General features: G+C 37.8%; 1 protein-coding gene across 1 annotated transcript in view; it reads left to right on the top strand.

Moving 5' to 3' along the window:
* Positions 1–24,242, top strand: part of COL28A1 (collagen type XXVIII alpha 1 chain) — a 174,579-nt gene that overhangs the window by 11,498 nt on the left and 138,839 nt on the right. The window contains exons 5-10 of the mRNA XM_042918489.1: positions 1,525–1,581; positions 5,357–5,410; positions 9,727–9,768; positions 14,075–14,101; positions 20,848–20,892; positions 23,451–23,495. Of these exons, the coding sequence (XP_042774423.1) occupies positions 1,525–1,581; positions 5,357–5,410; positions 9,727–9,768; positions 14,075–14,101; positions 20,848–20,892; positions 23,451–23,495 (270 nt within the window). The remainder of the gene's footprint in view (positions 1–1,524; positions 1,582–5,356; positions 5,411–9,726; positions 9,769–14,074; positions 14,102–20,847; positions 20,893–23,450; positions 23,496–24,242) is intronic.

Genomic DNA, 24,242 nt, shown 5'->3' with positions numbered 1-24,242 from the left:
CTCTATCTACTGCAGATTGGAAAATTTAGAAAAAGTAAGAAATATTTAATATGATTTTAGAGAGTAACTTTAGAAATCAGTGGTAGCCAAAATGCATATTTTTTTAAAAAGATTTTATTTTTAGGTAATCTCTACACCCAATGCAGGGCTTGAACTCACAACTCTGAGATCAAGAGTCACACATTCCACCAACTGACCCAGCCAGGTGCCCCCCCCCCCCCCCCCCCACTAAATGGCATAGTTTTTGCTTGTTTTGGTAACACTTCCTTTATTCTAAGCATGTCTCTGATACCAGCTACTCGTGGGGATCCTTCACTTTGGGAGGTGTGTTAGCCAAGATTCCTAGCCCAGAGACACCGCTCAGAGTCTCCTGCTGCTGCCCAGGGATTGACTTTAAGCTCATTCTCCTTCTTGCTGGTGGCAACCATACCAAGTGGCAAAGGAAGCTGGCTAATATCGTTTGGATAGTGCTTAGCACAATCGAAGTCCACAATGTTGCTGAGGACTTCTATACTGCATATGTGTTTCTTAACACAGAGTTTGGAACATGCGAATTTTGTTTGATAAACTGCTTATTAAACATCAGGAAATGTACGGATAATAGGAGCCAACCAGACCCTGCAGAACACCATGTTTCATCGAATGGTCAGAGACACCATTGTTTTGTGTACCACTGAGATAGGAAAGGACCCTGCCAATTAAGCTGTGATATAGTAACTTCTTATAAATTACAATTCTTGATTTTATACTTATGGTAAGAGTCCCTTTAGATTTATTTAGACATAGAGTTTTAAATCCTGTATCACTTTTGTACATACGTATAAGGAAAAGTAGAAGCAAACTAAATTGGTTATTTCGAAAAGTTCTTCGCATTCAGAGTCTAAATCCTCTGCATGGCTTTTTGTCTCTGAGTCATTGATGCCCTTCCTCCCACCTCCCCCCAATATCAGCCTGTGCGCCATCAAAAACACTGGTGATGCAGCATTTCTTGAGTGTGCTCAAGTGGTGTCTCTGGAGTTTTCTTCCATTTCATTCTGTAAGTTTTGAAGAACATGTGCAGAAAATAACACCTTCATTATGATCAGGCCTGATTCAAATAAGACTCATTCTGATTTCAGACATGTTAAAATAAGGAGAAATGTACATCCTAGAATTGATAAAATATGGTATGCCACATGTTTTCCTTTTTGACTAAAGGAATATTTGATATTTGTATGTTATTGAGCTTTGATGTACTGTATAGAAGAGAAATTCCAAAAATCCACTGAAAATGTTTATTTTCCCTTTTAACTGGCAACTAGATGTTATACATATATTTTTGGTGGGAGGTCTAATTTATCTAACCATGGCAATGTTTAGTAATACTTTATTAGCTGGCTCTTACCAGATCTGAGTTAGCCTAGGAGACTTGAAAAGGGAGAGCAAAAACTCCATAAATTTGCTTGGTAAAATTTCTTCAAGGGAATAAGATTTGAAATGCTGCATTTCATTATGTGTTAATATTGGATTTCATTCTTGACTCAGTGTGAACACAAGATTTGTGAATGTGAGAAAGGGGATCCAGGCGATCCAGGGCCTCCTGTGAGTATGTTTCCACTTTTTTTAAAATTTTGTATGTTTCTACTTTGAACTTACGGTCAAGTCAGGAAGCCCTAGTCATGATTGCTCTACTGACGCTTGAAATCGCAGGACTGTTTGATGCTGTTGAAAAGAGGTTGTGGGGCGCCTGGGTGGCTCAGTCGGTTGAGCGTCCATCTTTGGCTCAGGTCATGATCTCGCGGTTCATGGGTTGGAGCCCTGTGTTGGGCTCTGTGCTGACAGCCTGGAGCCTGCTTTGGATTCTGTGTCCCTCTTTTGCTCTGCTCCTCCCCCGCTCATGCTCTGTCTCTTTCTCTCTCAAGAATAAATAAAAAAGAAAGAAAGAAAGAAAGAAAGAAAGAAAGAAAGAAAGAAAGGCAGTTGTGTGCAAATAGCGGCAAACACGGAAATGCTGTTTTTTTCTTTTATTCCTAAAGGGATACACTCTGTCCTTACAAACAGGCCTGGGATTTTCCTGACCTGAACTGAACTGAGGGCAGATTTGGTTTAAAATGATGAAGCTGTTCTCACAAAGGATATTTCAGGATCACGTCTGATGTGACAATTGGGGCCAGAATTTCTCAACACTGAAGTGAAAACAAAGAAAAAGGTCATACAAATCCTTGGTGCTTTAGGGAAAGCTTTATCCCACTCCACCTAAGAACAAGTGACACGGATCTCTCTGGAAGCTAACTGTGACTTCACATGTATCCAAGAGCAACACTGTGTGGGCCTCTCAGGGAGGAAGCTGGTCAGGAAGCTTTGGGGATTAGAGTGAATCCTGTGAAATGGAACTTGGCAACTAAAGGTTAAAGGCAGGATTTACTATGATGATTCAATACTTGATAAAATAATCCCAAAAGGAGTGTTTCCTTTATATTCTGGCCTAACACCTGGAAGGTACCATCTAGGTACTGGGAAGGGACTTGAAAAAACATCACAATGGTAGAGATACTATATATTTCTCTAATACATTTCATTCTGATGCATCCATGCTGCTCATTCAGTATTCCATTTACTTATGTTGTTTCAAACCTTTGAGGTCATAAGCCCAGTGGACATATCTCACAAAAATGCATTGATACAGTTTTTGAACGAATGCTTGTATTTGGGGGCAGGGAGCAGAATGTGTACTATGAATTGCTTAGACTGTGCACATTTTCTCTTGAGACTTGGGTCCAAAGACTATATTTTTTCAAACCATTCTATCAATTGAGGCATTAGAAAGCAGGAGGGTCTTTCCTTTATTTTTTTTCTCCAAAATGTAAGTTAGATATGTTATAGGATAATGTGGCAGCCAGTAGAAGCTGATTTTGGCCAAAGCAAAGGTTTAAACTTCCCCTTCTTATAAAGTCTTCATTTATGTTTATTACACCAAGAGGTTTTCTGGGAAGGTGTACTTGGGATATTCAATTATGTTTTAGAATGAACTGTAAAGAAAATTTACTAGTTGCTGAGCTAATCTGACAATTTTAGTCACTCAAAATTGTTAGAGATTAATGTACCATTTTTTTAACGGAAGTAGAGTTGACACACAATGTTATATTAGCTTCAGGTGTTCAACACCGTGATTCAACAAGTTTATACATGATGCTGTGTTCACCACAAGTGCAGCTACCATCTGTCACTATACAGCACTATTACAATACCATTAATTATATTCCCTATGCTGTAACATACCATGTTTTAATAGAGATAGACATAAAACTATGTCATTTAGCATTTACTGAGTCTCCCTAAAAACTCTCAGAAAAGCCAGCTTTATGGCGGTGAGAATAGGAAAACAAAACGCCTTTCTGGAACAGGATTGGAGCACTCTCTTCTCTCATATTTTCTTCTTTTTTTTTTTTAATTTTATTATTTTTATTTTATTTAATTATTTTTTTAGATAATTTACATCCAAGTTAGTTAGCATATAGTGCTTTCAGGAGTGATTTCAGGAGTAGATTCCTTAGTGCCCCTTACCCATTTAGCCATTCACCCTCCCACACCCCCTCCAGTAACCCTCTGTTTGTTCTCCATATTTAAGAGTCTCTTACGTTTTTGTCCCACTCCCTGTTTTTATGTTATTTTTGCTTCCCTTCCCTTATCTTCATCTGTTCTGTGTCTTAAAGTCCTCATATGAGTGAAGTCATAGGATACTTGGCTTTCTCTGACTGACTAATTTCGCTTAGCATAATACCCTCTAGTTCCATCCTCTCATTCTTTTGATTGCCGAGTAATACCCTATTGTATATATATGCCACATCTTCTTTATCCATTCATCCATCGGTGGACATTTGGGCTCTTTCCATTCTTTGGCTATTGTTGATCGTGCTGCTATAAACATTGGGGTGCATGTGCCCCTTTGAAACAGCACACCTGTAACCCTTGGATAAATACCTAGTAGTGCAATTGCCAGGTCATAAGGTAGTTCTGTTTTTAAATTTTTGAGGAACCCCAGACTGTTTTCCAGAGTGGATGCACCAGTTTGCGTTCCCACCAGCAGTGCAAAAGAGATCCTCTTTCTCCACATCCCCGCCAATATCTGTTGTTGCCTGAGTTGTTAATGTTAGCCATCTGACAGGTGTGAGGTGGTATCTCATGATGGTTTTGATTTGTATTTCCCTGATGATGAGTGATGCTGAGCATTTTTTCATGTGTCAGGTGGCCATCTGGATATCTCCTTGGAGAAGTGTCTATTCATGCCTTTTGCCCATTTCTTCACTGGACTATTTGTTTTTTGGTGTTGAGCTGGATAAGTTCTTTATAGATTTTGGATACTAACCCTTTATCTGATATGTCGTTTGTAAATATCTTCTCCCATTCCATTGGTTGCCTTTTAGTTTTGCTGATTGTTTCCTTTGCTGTGCAGAGGTCTTTTATTTTGATGAGGTTCCAATAGTTCATTTTTGCTTTTGCTTCCCTTGCCTCCAGAGACGTGTTGAGTAAGAAGTTGCTGTGGCCAAGGTCAGAGAGGTTTTTGCTTGCTTTCTTTTCAAGGATTTTGATGGCTTCCTGTCTTACATTTAGATCTTTCATCCATTTAGAGTTTGTTTTTGTGTATGGTGTGAGAAAGTGGTCAAGGTTCATTTTTCTACTTGTCTCTGTCCAGTTTTCCCAGCACCACTTTCTGAAGAGACTGTCTTTATTCCACTGGATATTTTTTCTTGCTTTGTCAAAGATTAGTTGGCCACATGTTTGTGGGTCCATTTCTGGGTTCACTATTCTGTTCCATTGATCTGAGTGTCTCTTTTTGTGCCAGGTCTTTCATCTTTTCTTCTTCTTCTTCTTCTTCTTCTTCTTCTTCTTCTTCTTCTTCTTTTTTAAGTTTCTTTATTTGGAGAGAGAGAGAAAGAGAGAGAGAAGGACAGGGTTAGCGAGAGAGGGAGAGAGAATCCCAAGAAGTTTCCATGCTGCCAGTACAGAGCCCGATATGGGGCTTGATCTCACAAACTGCGGGATCATGATCTGAGCTGACATCAAGAGTAGGACGTTTAACTGACTGAGCCACCCAGGTTGCCCCTCTTCTCTCATCTTTGAGATTATCCCTTGGATATTAGGGAGAGAGAGACATTGTCCTCTTTTGAGCAAATCTAGAGAATCTACCTCTTCAAGACAGTTCAGTCTTCCTTGTTTCTAGTAAAAGAGAGAATACAGGTAAATCTCTGCTTGGTAGGTTAAGTTTTTTTACAGTCTTCCCTCATTTTATGGGATGAAACTGATCAGAAATTATTGTAATGTGTAAAAAATGAATATAATGCCTGCTTAATGCAATCATTTTTCCCTTTGCCTTCAGGGTACACATGGAAACCCAGGTATCAAAGGTGAACGAGGACCAAAAGGAAACCCGGTAAATAAATAAACAGCTTTCATTATAAACCAATGTATCTCTTTCTAGATTCATTTAAAGAACAAAACTGAAGAAAACAAAAGAGAACTGTACTATTTGTCACTGCCGGAAATATGATGATTTCTGTGAAGACTACAGGATGTTTACTTCCCATATTATCTGGTTTGTGTTAGCTTGCATTTACAAATTCTAAGTAATATATGACCATTTTAGTTAATAAATCTAGGAAACATAGGGATACTGAACAAATAGAAATTGGTAATTACATAATGGTGACCCAATTAATTTTTACATTGTTCCATGAATTACTAATACATATCCCATATGAAACTGATATTGGCACTTATGTTTTTTATAGATCCATTTTATGTATAACTGACCTATGATAATAATAGAAAAAACAAGTATCTCTTACTCCCAGACCATCTTCAGGCATTTCCCTAGTTCTTTTATTTGTGAGCCCATAAAAAAATATTCTAGGTTAATTTTTTAAAAATCAGATAATATTTCAGATGATGATCTTCCAAGTTCAAGAGTGATGAAAAGAGTCATAGGAGAGATACAACTATGTGAAAATTTATGGCAAAATTCTATATAATGAAAAATAATAATTAAAATGAAGAAGAAAACAGGGAAATATTTGCTTTAAATACAATGGATATTGGGTTAATTTCTATAGTATATAAAGACTTTATAAAACAGATAAGGAAATATCAAACCACTAATAATTAATTGGTAAAAGGAACCAACAATTTTCAAGAAAGGAATTAAAACCAGTAAATAAAGAAGTAGAAGAATATTTTCACTGTATAGTGAATGATACTTAAAAAGAGATAATGAGGTACCCTTCAATATTAATTATTCACATTTTAGAAACTTTGGAGTCCAGGGTTGTTGGTTTGTTTTTGTGTGGAGAGGGGAGCAATTTTCTAGTTCACATAGTTTGGGGTGGCTTTTTTGTGTATTTCAGATTTAAAAAAATGTCTTTTTTTTTTTTATAGCAGTTAGCACAGTGATATTAAAATAATAACTAGTGATAGCAATGGGCGGTTTGTTCATTGCAAAGGTAACTTGGCACATTTTGGAAAGCAATTAGGTACTACATAAGATGTATTCAAATACTCAGAATTTAACCCAATAACTGCACTTCTGAAACTATGTTTAGGGAGGTAATGAAAAAGAGAATAAGTTAGATGCATTAAAGTATTTAGATACGTGAAAGCCAATTACTTGCTTGTCAAAGAAAGGGAATGTGAAATCCTCAACAAGATATTAGCCAACTGGATCCAACAATACATTAAAAAAATTATTCACTACGACCAAGTGGGATTTATACCTGGGATGCAGGGTTGGTTCAATAACTGCAAAACAATCAATGTGATTCATCACATCAATAAAAGAAAGGACAAGAACCACACGATCCTCTCAACAGATGCAGAAAAAGCATTTGACAAAATACAGCATTCTTTCTTGATAAAAACCTTGAAGAAAGGAAGGATAGAAGGATCATACCTCAAGATAATAAAGCCATATATGAAAGACCCAACGTTAATATCATCCTCAATGGGAAAAAACTGAGAGCTTTCCCCCTAAGGTCAGGAACAAGACAGGGATGTCTCCTCTCACCACTGTTATTCAACATAGTATTGGAAATCAGCCTCTGCAATCAGACAACACAGAGAATAAAAGGCATCCAAATCAGCCAGAAGGAGGTCAAACTTTCACTCTTCACAGATGACATGATATGCTATATGGAACACCTAAAAGATTCCACCAAAAAACTGCTAGAACTGATTCATGAATTCAGCAAAGTTGCAGGATATAAAATCAATGTTGAGAAATCGGTTGCATTGCTGTACACCAACAATGAAGCAACAGAAAGAGAAATCAAGGAATCGATCCCATTTATAATTGCACCAAAACCCATAAAATACCTAGGAATAAACCTAACCAAAGAGGTGAAAAATCTACACACTGACAACTATAGAAAGCTTATGAAAGAAATTGAAGAATACACACACACACACACACACACACACACACAGGAAAAATATTCCATGCTCCTCAATAGGAAGAACAAATATTGCTAAAATGTCACTACTATCCAAAGCAATGCACATATTCAATGCAATACCTAAAAAATAACACCAGGATTCTTCACTGAGCTAGAACAAACAATCCTAAAATTTGTATGGAACAAGAAAAGACCCTGAATAGCCAAAGCACTCTTGAAAAAAAAAAAAAAAAAAAAAGCAGGAGGCATCACAATACTGGACTTCAAGTTGTATTACAAAGCTGTAATCATCAAGACAGTATTGTACTGGCACAAAAAGAGACACTCAGATCAATGGAACAGAATAGTGAACCCAGAAATGGACCCACAAACATGTGGCCAACTAATCTTTGACAAAGCAAGAAAAAATATCCAGTGGAATAAAGACAGTCTCTTCAGAAAGTGGTGCTGGGAAAACTGGACAGAGACAAGTAGAAAAATGAACCTTGACCACTTTCTCACACCATACACAAAAACAAACTCTAAATGGATGAAAGATCTAAATGTAAGACAGGAAGCCATCAAAATCCTTGAAAAGAAAGCAAGCAAAAACCTCTCTGACCTTGGCCACAGCAACTTCTTACTCAACACGTCTCTGGAGGCAAGGGAAGCAAAAGCAAAAATGAACTATTGGAACCTCATCAAAATAAAAGACCTCTGCACAGCAAAGGAAACAATCAGCAAAACTAAAAGGCAACCAATGGAATGGGAGAAGATATTTACAAACGACATATCAGATAAAGGGTTAGTATCCAAAATCTATAAAGAACTTATCCAGCTCAACACCAAAAAACAAATAGTCCAGTGAAGAAATGGGCAAAAGGCATGAATAGACACTTCTCCAAGGAGATATCCAGATGGCCACCTGACACATGAAAAAATGCTCAGCATCACTCATCATCAGGGAAATACAAATCAAAACCATCATGAGATACCACCTCACACCTGTCAGATGGCTAACATTAACAACTCAGGCAACAACAGATATTGGCGGGGATGTGGAGAAAGAGGATCTCTTTTGCACTGCTGGTGGGAACGCAAACTGGTGCATCCACTCTGGAAAACAGTCTGGGGTTCCTCAAAAATTTAAAAACAGAACTACCTTATGACCTGGCAATTGCACTACTAGGTATTTATCCAAGGGTTACAGGTGTGCTGTTTCAAAGGGGCACATGCACCCCAATGTTTATAGCAGCACGATCAACAATAGCCAAAGAATGGAAAGAGCCCAAATGTCCACCGATGGATGAATGGATAAAGAAGATGTGGCATATATATACAATAGGGTATTACTCGGCAATCAAAAGAATGAAATCTTGCCATTTGCAACTATGAGGATGGAACTAGAGGGTATTATGCTAAGCGAAATTAGTCAGTCAGAGAAAGCCAAGTATCCTATGACTTCACTCATATGAGGACTTTAAGACACAGAACAGATGAAGATAAGGGAAGGGAAGCAAAAATAACATAAAAACAGGGAGTGGGACAAAAACGTAAGAGACTCTTAAATATGGAGAACAAACGGAGGGTTACTGGAGGGGGTGTGGGAGGGTGAATGGCTAAATGGGTAAGGGGCACTAAGGAATCTACTCCTGAAATCACTCCTGAAAGCACTATATGCTAACTAACTTGGATGAAATTTTAAAAATTAATTAAATTAAAAAAAAAGAAAGGGAATGTGAAGAATCCTCGAGCAGCTTTACAACACTCACAACTGTACCTCCTCATCATGTGAGTCCGAAATGATGCCATCGTGTCTTCTTTTTGTTTTGTTAAATACCTGTTTTAAATTTATGTTTACATTTCACTTATTTGGCTTGTAATTTTGTGCCACATCATATATTTTCCTAAGTCTTGCCGAAATCAAGCAATTACTCTTAAGGACATCTTGGAAAACATTCCAAAGCCCCTTGGAGAAAAGCCAGAGTGCCTGGCTCTGATTGGGTACAATCCTGCATTTGAGAACAAGGGCTGTGTTGTTAAACTGAGAAGCAAACCTAGGCCTAAGCTATGAAAATGTATCTGGAGTCTGCACCCTATGCACCTGGCTTCACTCCAAAGGGCAAAGGCTATCTGAACAGCGATTTTCTTCCCTAGACTCCATGGTGAAAATGTCAATGGTGAAAGCCAAAGATTTTTTCCCCACTGGATTAACCTATTAATCTGGGAATTCGGAATAATTTTATTCCGAGCATTTTATTGAGCAATCAGTCACTCTGTAGGGCTGTGGAATTTTGACTGAGTTTTTTTTTCTTCCCCACAGGGTGATGCTCAAAAAGGGGAGCCTGGAGAAAGAGGCCCAGGGGTATGTATGCAAGTGGAATGCTTTCCCCAGAATGTAATCTAGGATGCTAAGGTTCTGTAAATGATCATTTTGCCCCCTGTAGTACAAGTGCAAAAATGACTTACATATACATGTGCTTTTGATGGCACAGATGGGCAGTCAGACAGATATGGCCTTGGAAATGGAAATATGGGGAGAAAATGTTCTGCTCAACAGGAGTGATGATGACACAGGGTGGTGAAGCACATGACATTCTTGGATACCTAAGTGGGATTTGCGGAAGACTCAACTCAGGAAAATATTTTTCTTTGCTTCTTGTGTTTTTTTAAATATGTTTATTTATTTTTGAGAGAGGGGGAAGGGAAGAGAAAGAGGGAGAGAGAGAATCCCAAGCAGGTTCCACACTGTCAGCGCAGAGCTAGCCGTGTGGCTCAATCTCACGAACCATGAGATCATGAGTGGAGCCAAAATGAAGAGTCAGACATTTAACCAACTAAGCCACCCAGACACCTCTGTTTGTTTGGGTTTTTTCCAATAAAGAATGCATTAAAAATTCTGGGAGCACAGAACTAATAGTCTAAACTATGCTTTTGTAAATTTGATCTGCAGACAAAATAAAAAGCATTCTAGTTGATTTATTATCTCTAAAATTAGAAGATGTTAGAGATTGCCTGAGAAATAATTACAGAAAATTTCTTCTTTTTCATTTTTCTGGGAGTTGTAGTAAAGTTGCAAAGAGCAGAGAAGGGTGTACAGTGAATAAAAAAAGACCATGTCACATTTCTCTTCCTGGCTGTCCCCCTGGCAAAAGCCCAGGAGACAGGCCCAGAGGTTTTAAAAACTTGTCTCTTGGTGTCTTTAATCAACTTTATGAGTAAGTCTAATAGAAAGTTTGATAATCAATGGAAATTCATTCAGATATGTGTGTTGTTCTTTTAGGAAGTATTTGTTAGGTGTTGTCTACATGTAAAGCATATTATTATGTGAAAAGAAATTAAGACAAAGCACTCATGTTTTTTGAAAAGTTTGTTATAGGAGAGATTAAAATATCTAAAACAGCTACAATATTGGTTGCCAAAAGGGAGTCTGGGGGCAGCAAAATGGGTGAATGGGAGTAGGAAGTATAGGCTTCCAGTTATGGAATGAATAAGTCACAGGGATGAAAGGTACCATATAAGAAATATAGTCAACAGTAATGTAAGAACATTGTATGGTGACAGATTGTAGTTACACTTTGTGATGAGCATAGCATAACGTATAGAGAAATTGAATCAGTATGTTGTAGATCTGAATCTAATGCAACATTGTATGTCAACTATACTTTAATTTTTGAAAAAAATAGTTACACCATGAAGCAGAATGTCAAAATACTGTAAAAACTGCATGCACAAATTATTATGGACCTTCAGAGAAGATTGAAGCTATCGGGATGGGTTTTATAGAATGACTTCTGGAGAGTAGGATTGTGACTGGAAAGGATAGAACAGAAAGGTGGAAGGGACAAGCATTCCAGATGGAGAGTGCCATGAGCATCGACCTGAGGGAAGGCTATGGGTTGGAAAATGGTGAGAGGAGGTGCCTAAAGAGGATGTTGGCAGACACAGCTTGAAGGGCAGAGTGGATGTTCCATGCCGACTGTAGATCTGGGCTCTGCTAGGTGAGAGATTGAGATTTCAAATGAAGAGTGCAACCCAAGAGCTGTGTACTTGGAGGATTAATCTGGCATGACTCTCAAGGGGAAACTGAAGTGGGAATAAACAGAAAGAAGGAGTACTTAGAAGAAGGTTTTTTGTTACGGCCTGTCTGAGAACAGGGACATTGGCTAGGGCTGCTCCAGGCAGGATGAAAGCCACTTGCCATATGTGCTTACTGAGCAGCTGAAACACGGCTAGCCTGAACTGAGGTGTGCTGTAGGAGTAAAATACACAATGAATTTGGATGACTTAGTGCCAAAGAACATGTAAAATATCTCATGAATAATTTTTATATTGGCCAAATGTTGGAAACCCTTGTATTTCAGACCTAGAGAGATCAGTAAAATATATTATTAAAAATTAATTTCACCTGTTGTCATTTTCTTAATGTGGCTATTAGGGAATTAAATCACATTCAATTGGATAGAATGGGGCCACAGTGATGACAGAATAGAGAAGAAGAGAACATTGTGAGAACCATAGAAGGCAAGAAGAATAGGCTGTGGGGACTGACACTGACTCATATAGTCAACAAATATGTATTGAGCACTTGGTATATGCTGGGCCCTTCTTTAGGTGCTGGGGATACAGTGAACAAGATTGATAGTTCCAGTTTCATACAGTGTGCTAGCAGGGTGAGCAATCAACAGACCAACAAATGAATGAGATTTCATCAATGAGATGTGTTCTTGACCTATAAAACCAGGTCATACGTGAGGCGCCTGGGTGGCTCAGTCGGTTAAGCATCCAACTTTGGCTTAGGTCATGATCTCACGGTTTGTGTGTTTGAGCCCTGCGTCGGACTCTGTGCTGACAGCTCGGAGCCTGGAGCCTGGAGCCTGCTTCGGATTCTGTCTCCCTCTCCCTCTGCCCCTCCCCCACGCATACTCTGTCTCTGTCCCTGTCTCTCTCTCAAGAATAAATAAACATTTAAAAAAATAAATAAATAAAACCAGGTCATGAGGATGTTCTAAGCAGAAGGAGCAGTCGGTACAAAGACTCTTGCGTGGGAACAAGCTTGTAGGCTGAAGAAATGGAAATAAAGCCAAAACTTGGCAAAGAGTGGTGGTAGACAGGTTATGGAGCTAAGCAGGAGTGGGTCACAGAGGATCCTGCTGGCTGGGGGGAGGGGGAAGGACAGTAGAAAGGACAGACTTAAAACTAAATGCAGTGACAGCTGTTGGAGAATTTTAACTGGTTGGATTCAAGGAATGTAAGGGGCAAGTAGAGAGAAAAGATAAACTTTTGATTTTGTGTGATTTGAAATATAATGGCACCACTAATACAAACAGGAAACAAATTTGGCAGACCAATGAGTGCAGTTTTGGATATCTTAAATTTGAATACTTTTAAACTAGTAATTAAGATGTCAAGGAAGGAAGAAAGAAAGGAAGGCAGGAAGGCAGGAGGGAAGGAAGGAAACTGATAGCAATCAAACAATAAATTGACCAGAGAGTTCAGAAAGAAAAACAGGGGAAAAAAAGAGTATAATATAAAAAAGTAAGGTTTCTGCTGCAAACATGGATTGTTTTAATAAAGTACCCCAATTTAACTCTCTATAATGTGGCCTTTAATTTTAAGCACAATACTAAAACCTAAACCCTTTATGCTAATAAACATATCTAAGAAGAACTAAAATGCAGCATAACAATACTTTTGACTGTAGTTCTATTTTTAGTTTCAATTTCCCAGTGACCACTCATTTGGAGAGAAGTGTTATTTCCTTCCCGAAGTTTTCCTTTTTTTTTGCCTTTTGTTAAAAAAAGTCATACAAAACAATAGTTTGTCATCTGACACATGTAACTGTGATAATAGCTTGTTTCTCCATCAGTTTCTCCGGCTCATTTAAAATATAACTTATAATTTTATTTTCATACTTAAAAGCTATTGTTGTATGAAAAAGACATAAAGTCCTATATGGAAAAGTCTTGCTCTTGCTTAAAGTTGTTAATTTCCTAGTTCACTTAATATTCAGAATCATATTACTTCGAGGGCTCACAGGCAGGGACACAATGGAGGAGGTTGTGCAGGATTCCCAGGAGTGACACAGAAGAGGAGTTGGCCCCATAGTTAGCATGAGATAAAATATAGTGCCTTAAAGGCCACCGTCTCATTAGGGTTGATAAAGGAACCATGCATTTCATTGATGTTCCATATTCGAGACCGAATTTGAAAGAAGGACCGTAATGGATATAAATATTTACATACATTGTAAAGGCCATTATCTCAGCTCATTTTCAAAGCCAATTTCTCTAACAGTCTCTGTGAAACATTCTCAGCTATGATAGTTCATAGTTTAAAAGTCAATATAACAATTTTGAATGGAGCATTGTAGGTCGTCCCTTTTATAAGTTTCAGTGTATAGTTTCTCCTTCAGCTTTGGGCCAAATGGTAAGAAATTGGGTTTGAAAAAAATATGTGGAACTGAAAATAGAATGTAATAAAGGGGAAAATGGGTTCTTTTCTTCTCCCCAGAGAAGTAAAATAGCTTACATTTCTGTGTGTGGTCTTATTTTCCTTGACTGTACAGATGTGTTTTTTTATACTTTGTAAATGAAAAACATCAAATACTTCCTCCAACTATGTCTTCTAATATGTTTTACTCTTTCTTTCTTTTTTTCTTTTGTAACTAGGGAATCCCTGGGTACAAAGGTGAAAAGGTAAGTTGGTAACAATGAATAGATAGGCCAGGATTTCAGAGAGAAAAACAGAAGCATAACTGTATTTACATGCTTAATAAAAGTTGTTTTCCTTTATTTTCCTAAGTCTAGGTTCCCTAATTCCCAAGTATACTCTTAAGTCTGTAAACATAAAATAATAATAAACTTCAGGTACGGAGATGTGTTGGAAGGGGTGAAAGGCATCCTAAGATTCCTGAGATTAGGATCCAGCCTCTCTCAGCTCTGCAAACACGAGGACCCCTATTTACCAGCCATGTAGCACAGACTAAAAGTTCCAAATAAAAATGGATGCGGCAATACTTCAGTTAGGTTGCTACCTTGGTGCTTAACTTCCTATGAAAGCTAGACACCAAAACCTAGACATCAAATGCTCTTGTAGAAGCAAGAGGATTTATTCTGGTTAGGCAATAAGGAACCTCTTCATACAGTGAGGCATCTGGGTGGAGCTTGCAAGGGGAATAAATTTGACAAACCAACAGAAGTTATGGGCTGGTAGACTATTTTATGATTCTTTACAAATTAGAAAGTTAGCAAAGTGGATGGGGGCTCAAGAACCATGTTGACAGTTGTTCATGGTTCATTCATAGATTTTTTAAAAATATTTATTTATTTATTTATTTTTGAGAGAGAGAGAGAGCACAAGCAGGGGAGGGGCAGAAAGTGAGGAAGACACAGAATCTGAAGCAGGTTCCAGCCTCTGAACTGTCAGCACAGAGCCGGGTGCAGGGCTGGAACTCAGGAACTGTGACTCAGATCATGACCTGAGCCCAGGTCGGATGCTTAACCAACTGAGCCACCCAAGCGCCCCAAGCGCTCATTCATAGATTAATGTCACAGTTCTATCACCAGATGTTCTATCTGAAAATAGAGCGTGTCCTCGTTCATCCTATCTACAGCCCTCAGACCTAGGGCAAGAGGTCTTTCTCTGGGTCTCGAAAGGCCATCTGACCCCCGAAGGATCCAGGAAGCTACAGGGCATGAGGCTTATGCCCCCTTAAACCTGGACCACACTTTAGGTAACCAAGACCCCAGAAGTCCCTGCAAAATGGCCTGAGCCTGCTTTGAAGGCAGATACAAACATCTTTCCTTTGTCCATCTTTTCCCCAGGCCTGAGGGGAAACAAAATGCAAGTTGGTTTTGGGGCTGGAAGGGGCCCTGGTGGGAGGTTCACTGTATTGCATTGCCTGGGGCACCTTCTTGTGCATTTGTTCCTCCTCTCCTGGGAGGAACCAGAGGTGGGGAGAGGCCAAGTAGGAGCTGGTCTGTAGGCTGTGGGCATGGGGTTGTACTAGCACTTGGACCTCTAAGGAATACCACAGTTCTTTCATTTTTATTCCTATTGATACTTGTCAAAAAAGGAAGCTAGAACATTACTAGGTTGGTTATTAGCTTAATTTATAGCCTTCAGCTGTTTAGATACATGGTACATAGGCCTCTGCTTGCAGTCTTGCCCTGGGCCCTGCAAATATTAGAGGTGAGTCTCCATACAGGCAAATAAATCTGTCCCCAGTCACTAGAAATGTTAAGTGTTTGTTTCTTCATCCATATAGAGCTGGATTAATATAGGCCTCCTAATTTACAGGGTGGTTGGAGAAGCAAATGGAATAATGGATGTGACAATGTCTTATAAGCTGTTTGCTGGTCGATAAACTGCAAGGTGCTATTATGAAGAGGCAGGGAACAAATGATAAAATAGGAAATTTAAGAAAATTTCATGATTGTAAAATTGTCCTATGTAGAGTTGAAGAAAATTATACAGGTCCCCCATCTTGATTTATAATATGAGCTACTCATGAACACTAAATATATAGACATACACACACACACACACACACACACGCATAAACACACACTATATAGTATATATAGTGCTATGTATATATACTATATATATATTATATAGCATATAGTATACTACAAATATAGTATATATGTGTGTGTTTATATATTTATATATATGAAAAGACTCATTTTAACCTTCTGGGAAATTATAGATTCACTGGTGGAGCTCTCATTTGGAAAATATAAGTTGTCAGGGTAGAGTGACCCTGAACCATTGACATTCAAACCAGAATTTCACCAGGAACAGCAGCATCAGAAATCAGAGCCTGGGAACAGAGCTAATCTGTTCATAGCTTTCTGAAGCACTTGCTCTGTGAAATTGTAATTGTGGCCATTCCACAGGGATTACTGAGCCCACCAAAAAAGAAAACGCCTTTACAAAGGCGAATAACAGGAGTACAATATTTTCATTGATGGAAGTCTGCCCCCAAAACAAATGCTGTTCCTCAGGACCTATAGCTAACAAATCTGTCTGGACAAATGGAATGTGAATTCTGGCCAAAAGAATTTTGAGTGTATTTATGGTACTTTTCTGTTTTATATTTTGGTGGTTGACTCATTTTATTCCCATCCAACATTATTAAATTAAATGCTTTCTAATTGACTCTTCAAGGGTGAGTTTCCATTTGCATTCAGAAATAAATGTTCAACTTGTTCTAAGTGAAAGCTCAGTTTTTCCTGGGTCAGTCTGACTCACAATATGATGTGGAGAGAGAACAGATTGTTTTTGAACAGAGGCATAGCTGGATCTAGGAATTGTACCTCCCTCTTTCTTGCCAGCGACACCCCATGTAGTACTCTAGGCTAGTGGAAAGTATCTTGCAGACCATGGTGGTATGCCTTGTTCAGTTTTGAGTGGCTGATGACCATGGACTTGGGAATCTAACAGACTCGAGCTTGTGGTCACGGGCAAACTATTTAATCCTTCGGAGTCTCCTTTTCCTCATCTATGAATGGAGATCTCTCTCTCTCTCTCTAATCTAATCTGCTGTGGGGATTAGCAGTAATGTAAAGGTTTGGACTTTGGATCCATAATTGGTGGTTACAATGGTTATTTCCCTTCTTAGAGTGGAGCTATTCAAAGTGTGGTCTGTATGCTGGCCGTCAACCTGTGAACTGCTTGATGGTATTTTGTCATGACATAAAGATTGCACCAGAATATAAACCCACTATATCACTAAACACACTGTTTAGTTCAGTTGACATTCATTTTTCACAGCATGACTTCTTTAATGAAGGAAGCAGGGCACTGATCATTGTAGTGCAAGTTTCTTATGTCACTGTGAGGTGGCATTTTGGGAAGCATGCTTACAGCACATGGATGATAAAGCAGTGGTGAGGGCACTGGACTAGGAGCCACTGGCTAGCATGTGCCTTTAAGTAATTCATTTAACTTCTCCAGTTGAGTTGCCATATCTTAAAAATATGAATGGCTTTTAAGGAATAGAGTCAGTGATATTGTAACAGCATCGTATGGTGACAGATGGTAGCTTCACTTGCGGTGAACATTGCATAGTGTATAGAGAAGTTGAATCACTATGTTGTACACCTGAAATTAATGTAACACTGTGTGTCAATTATGCTCAAATAAAACATTTTTATTTGATTTTATTCTATTTTTAATTTAAATCCAAGTTAGTTAACATATGGTGTAATAATAATTTCAGGAATAGAATTTAGTGATTCATCACTTACATGTAACACTCAGTGCTCATCCCAACAAGTGTCCTCCTCAGTGCCCCTTGCCCATTTACCCATCCCCCTACCCACCTCCTCTCCAGCAACCTTCAGTTTGTACTCTGTATTTAAGAGTCTCTTATGATTTGTTTCCCTCTCTGTTTTTATATTATTTTTGCTTCCCTTCCCTTATGTTCATCTGTTTTGTATCTTAAATTCCACATAGGAGTGAAATCATATGGTATTTATCTTTCTCTAACTTATTTCACTTAGTATAATACACTCTTGTTCCATCCACATTGTTACAAATGGCAAGTTTTCATTCTTTTTGATTGCCGAGTAATATTCCATTGTATATATAACACATCTTCTTTATCCATTCATCAGTTGGTGGGCATTTGGGCTCTTTCCTTACTTTGGCTATTGTCAATAGTGCTACTATAAACGTTGGGGTTCATGTGCCCCTTCGAATCAGCACTCGTGTATCCTTTGGATAAATAGCTAGTAGTGCAATTGCTGGGTCATAGGGTAGTTCTATTTTTAATTTTTTGAGGAAACTCCATACTGTTTTCCAGAGTGGCTGCACCAGTTTCCATTCCTACCTCCAGTGCAAAAGCGTTCCTCTTTCTCCGTAACCTCACCAATATCTGTTGTTGCCTGAGTTGTTAATGTTAGCCATTCTGACAGGTGTCAGAGGTGGAATCTCATTGTGGTTTTGATTTGCCACATCAGCCCTGATGCTGAGTGATGTTGAGCATTTTTTTCATGTGTCTTTTAGCCATATGGATGTCTTCTTTGGAAAAGTGTCTATTCATGTTTTTTGCTCATTTTTTGGGTGTTGTTTTTTTTGGATGTTGCGTTTGATAAGTTCTTTATAGATTTTGGATACTAACCCTTTATCTGATATGTCGTTTGCAAATATCTTCTCCCATTCCATCTGTTGCCTTTTAGTTTTACTGACTGTTTCCTTTTCTATGCAGAAGATTTTTTTTATCTTGATGAGGTCCCAATAGTTCATTTTTCTCTTATTTCCCTTGCCTCTGAAGACATGTCAAGTAAGAAGTTGCTGCGGCCAAGGTCAAAGAAGTTTTTGCTTGTTTTCTCCTGTAGGATTTTAATGGCTTTCTGTCTTACATTTAGGTCTTTCATCCATTTTGAGTGTATTTTTGTGTATGGTGTAAGAAAGTGGTCCAGGTCCAGTTTTTCCAACACCATTTGCTGAAGAAACTGTCTTTTTTTCCATTGGATATTCTTTCCTGCTTTGTCAAAGATTAGTTGGCCATACATTTGTAGGTCCATTTCTGGGTTCTTTATTCTGTTCCACTGATCTGAGTGTCTGTTTTTGTGCCGTAACATACTGTCTTGATGATTACAACTTTGTAATACAGCATGAAGTCTGGAACTGTGATGCCTCCACCTTTGGTTTTCTTTTTCTAATTTATTTTTAAGGTTTATTTATTTTTGAAAGAGAGGGTGGGGAGGAACAGAGAGAGAGAGAGAGAGAGAGAGAGAGAGAGAGAGACAGAATCTGAATCAGGCTCCAGGCTCCAGGCTTCAACCTATCAGCACAGAGCCTGACATAGGGCTCAAACTCACAAACAGTGAGGTCATGACCTGAGCCTAAGTCAGACACTTAACTGACTAAGCCACCCAGGTGCCCCAGTTTTCTTTTTCAGCATTGCTTTGGCTATTTGGGTCTTTTCTGGTTCCATACAAATTTTAGGATTATTTATTCTAGCTCTGTGAAGAATCCTGGTGTTATTTTGAGAGGGATTGCATTGCATATGTAGATTGCTTTGGGTAGCATTGACATTTTAACAATATTTGTTCTTCCAATCCATGGGCATGGAATGCTTTTCCATTTTTTGTGTCTTCTGCAATCTTTTTAATGTGTTTTATAATGTTCAGTGTGTAGATTTTTCACCTCTTTGGTTAGGTTTATTCCTAAGTATTTTATGGGTTTTGGTGCAATTGTACATGGGACCGATTCCTTGATTTCTCTTTCTGCTGCTTCATTATTGGTGTATAGAAATGCCACTGATTTCTATACATTGATTTAATATCCTGCAACTTTGCTGAATTCATGGATCAGTTCTCACAGTTTTTTGGTGGAGTCTTTTAGATTTTCCACACAGAGTATCATGTTGTCTGCAAAGAGTGTAAGTTTGACTTCCTCCTTGCCGATGTGGGTGCCTTTTATTTCTTTGTGTTGTCTGATTGCTGAGGCTCATATAAAAAAAAATTTTAAATCAATTGCTTTGAGGCTCAGATAAAAGCATGAAAGCACTTGAAAATTTTAACTTTAGCTGTTTTTCTAATTGCCTTTGATACATTTTAGTTCTAATTATGCAAAGTCTTAGAAGTCTGATACAATGGATTAGTATTCAGAGGTCCCAATTCTCATTCTACATGAGCAAGGTACTTAACCTTCTGAATCAAAAATTCTCAGTCTGTAAAATTGGGCTGATAATATCTGTGTCAGACAGTTAATGTCAGCTTACCTGAGATAATGTCTGCTAAATAAAATTAATCATAAACTGTAAAGCACAATTTAAATGTTAGTTCTTTTTCCATTAATATGCCAGGAAAGGCAGGGCAGTAGAGTGTGTTGGAAGTATATGGCATTCTTGCCACCATGCCCGTCCCCAGCAGACCTTGCTAATTCTTCCTGGCTCCTTTCCCCACCAAGCCATGATGTGGTCTCAGGACCTTTCTCTCACAGTTCTCTGGGCAAACACTACTAATTGATCAAAGCTGGTACTCAGGGTGGAGTATAGTGTGGCAAAAATAGGGACTCTGAATCAGAGCTGCTTATCTGAGGAAAGTTATCTGGGTGAACTTAAGTTTTCTCATCTATAAAATACAACTGTAAAACTGATCTCATTGAGCTGTAATGTGGATTCACTTAAATCACAAAGAGCATATGGTGGATACTCGGTAAACCTTAGTTTCTTTCCTTTAAATGTCATCTCCCTTTCAAAAATGTCAAACCTTACTAGGTGGTATCACTGATTTGATTCTGTCAAGTGGAAGATGACTCATGGATAAAATTTTTCAGAGTGTAATGCCCAAATAACCCACAGGATTGAGGATAAAATTGTGTAAAACCCATCAGAGTGCTTATGTCATAAGAAAACTTTTTAAAACATCCTAACCCCAAACGACTGCAAAGGTCTTCTTATTTGTTTCATTTCTTTATTTTTTAGGGTGAAAATGGAGAATGTGGAAAACCAGGAATAAAAGGTGACAAAGTAAGGAACATGTTTTTAAAATGCTAACAGCTGGGATCCCTTTGGGCTGAGTTTCCCTAAGAGGAAATTCCTGGGATGCATTACCTTGCTCTCACCCCTGGAGTCGGAAAGCTACTGGCTCAATTTTCACGTCTGTAAAACATGAAGCAGAAAACAAAACTATACCTAACTTTACTTAATGGAGCCTCCACATACCTTTCATATGGATCTTTAAGACGGTGCTTTGTGGCTCCCTAACCTTTGAGGCTAGGCCTATGGAATTTTATGGCAAAAAAGGATAATTTAACCAGTAAAGTCAGTTCAAGCTCCAGTTGGGTCTTTGCATCTGGAATTGTTTTCCAGATATAAACACTGACAACAAGCACTTTCCAAAATAGAGTGAAGAACTCTATGGAATAAGTTAATGAAATAGTTATAAATAATGTGGGAGAACTAGGCATAGATAGGGGATTGAAATTTTGAAACTGCAGTACGCCACAGGCAATTGGGTGGGTATTAACCTTTCGTTAAAAAATAAATATGAATAAAGTATTTAAAATGGAGACAATATTAAATGGGTCAGAAATATACAGACAGTACATTTGAAACTTAATGACAAAGCATCCAAAAATGTACAGAGTAAAAATAGTTTTCATTATAGTGAAGAACTATTAACAGCATGCTACCAAGATACTCAACTCATTCAATATCTGTATTTTAATTATGGGAGAGAGTCAAGGAGAAAAAATGAGGCAGAAGGTGAAAAGCAGAGAATAAGATGATGACACTGGCCTATGTAACTAAGCACTTTAAATAGCTTGAGACTTTTGTGAAAGCTTTTAAAGTACTGTAGAGTTAAAGGCCAGGTGGATCTGAAAAAAAAATGTAGGCTTGATAATTATCTCTGGGCAAAATGAAAACTGTAGTAATGAATGGATTCTGCCTGGAGGGTAATTGAAAATGGGAGGTGGACACAGACTTGAAAATACAGAAGGGGACAGAGAAGAACAAAAATGAAAGTTAAACAGTAACTGTTGAAAACTGTTTGAAATGAGAACGGTTGATAAAGAGCTAATCATCATACTTCATTGACTAAGATGCCAGGGGTTGTGAAATGCCCTATTCTGTGCCAAAAAGAAAGAAAAAGTGCTGCCAATTACAAACAGAAGATGCAATTGATTATAAGACGTATCTTGATATTAGAGATGTAAAGATCTGAAAAAAAAAATGCATGTCTAGAGTCAATGAAATACAGCATCCTTGACATGAAGAGTTCATATAAGTTCTTAAGTCAGACTATAAAGAACATGAAGAGACACGAGAGAGGAACTATAAATGGGTAATAAGTGAAAAAAAACCCAATACATCAGCGATCAGAGAAGTGAAATTAACACATTAAAATATTATTTCACCTATCAAATTAGCAAACACTGGGATAATATACAATACTCAGCATTGATGGGGGTGTCTGTTAAGGTGGAGATGCACTTTCTCTACTCAGGTAGTAAGAATGGAAATCTGAGCAAACTATGGAGGGAAGCTTTGCTTTTTCTTCCCATGTATTGGTGTGAGACACAAAAGAGAGCGAGAGAGCCTTGAATGTGTTCATCATCTCTGTGTCTGTCATCCTCTTCCAGGACATTACCTTCAGGAATCTTTCAGAAGTTGGACATGACTTATAAACAAAGATATTCATTATAATATTATTTAAAATAATAATCATCAGAAACAATTTAAATGCCAAAACTAGGGAAATAAGTAAATTATAATAGGTACATATACTTAATTATTTTTCCATTTACTAAGAGTTTTTAATTACATGGAAAAATATTTTTGATATAATGGAAGACCAAATAAGTAGGACACAAGATTGTATACACACTCGAATCAATTATTAGAAGAAAAATATTCTATATGCCTAAAATGTTAATAGCAGTTGCTTCTGTGTGATTTTTTTCTGTTTCTTTACTTTTTTCCTTTAATTGTCAAGGTGTGTCTATTGTGAACAGGTTATATTTTGCTAAGCAGAAAAATGAAAATCTGAGAAAAGAGAGACTAGACTATACTATATTCTCATAAAAATAAATTTCAAAGGGTTTCCTAGTTATGGAACATATTGAAATATCTTCTATTAGAGAGTATTGAGTATAAACAGTGTTTTGTCAAGTTGCATGTCTTGAAGATGGGCAAAAGAGTGATCTAGACATTGTGGAAACTCACCAAATTGTTAATTTAACTGATTTTGCCTTGTTGGAAAGAAACAATATTCCACCAACTGTACTTTTTCTAAGGAATTGTAAGGAATAAATTGTTTGCTCTGACCAAAATTTCAATATACAGGTGAAGGACTTACATCTAAAACTGTTTTCGTGGAGTTTACTGAAGGAAAATCTGACCTCAAATTGGCTTATTATTTTGGATCATTTTGTTGACAATGTATCAGTTTGCTTTGCTGTTTGGATAAAGTGGGAAGATTGGCCATCACTGAGAACACATTCTTTTCTCCTCTACCTAAAATAAAATCATTGCATTTTGAAGATGGATACTTAGAGCAACTTACCATTAATTTTATTCCACAGGGATCCTTAGGGCCGTATGGACCAAAGGGACCCAGAGGACTTCAGGTAAGGAGGCTAAACCAAATCTACATCTGAATTAGAATCACCTAGGAAGCTTTAAAAATCTGTTTGCCCATTTGCTCCCTCTGCCAATTCAATTAGAATGTCTAGGGATTGGAGCCAGGCATCAGTAGTTTTAAAGATCCCCAGGTGATTTCAATGTGCAACAAAGTTTGGAAATCACTGCCCTAATGTTTTGAATGACTAATTCAGGCTCCCCAAAGATAGGTACCAGCAGGTGAGTTTACTTAGTAGAGGGATAGAAGTTTAAAAATTCGAGTCTAGGAAGATGAGTGAAGTCAAAGCAGTTAAAAGAAGCATGTAACTATTTTTGCTTTGCTAGTATAATATAGTTGGAAGAACTATGCATTTTATCTAATTACACTATGTGTAATTTAGATACAGTACTTAATATTCAAAAACATGGAATGCTCATTATAAGTACTTAATGTTCAATAGCATGGAAAAGATTCTGAAGGCATTTATTTAAGTTAGACATATTCCATGGATTTCAGAAAATAATTTAGATCAGTTTTTTCCCAGTCTGGGGACTTGCCCAGTCAAAAGTTTTCGTTGGGGGGGAGGATGTATGTATATGAAGAGTTCATTTATGTATTTCAAAAAGTCTACTGAAAATTGTAACTTGGCCCAAGATTTCCCAGACAGCATCTAATTAACCATCAACTCCTTTGCTCTGGCCTGGAATTGTGTCAGCACAGGGCAGTAACTCTGGTTATCACAGGGTCATTGGAA

This window comes from Panthera leo, chromosome A2 (assembly GCF_018350215.1).
Source record: "Panthera leo isolate Ple1 chromosome A2, P.leo_Ple1_pat1.1, whole genome shotgun sequence".
Taxonomy (NCBI): Eukaryota; Metazoa; Chordata; class Mammalia; order Carnivora; family Felidae; genus Panthera; species Panthera leo.
This window is presented reverse-complemented; position numbering and strand designations above follow the sequence as displayed.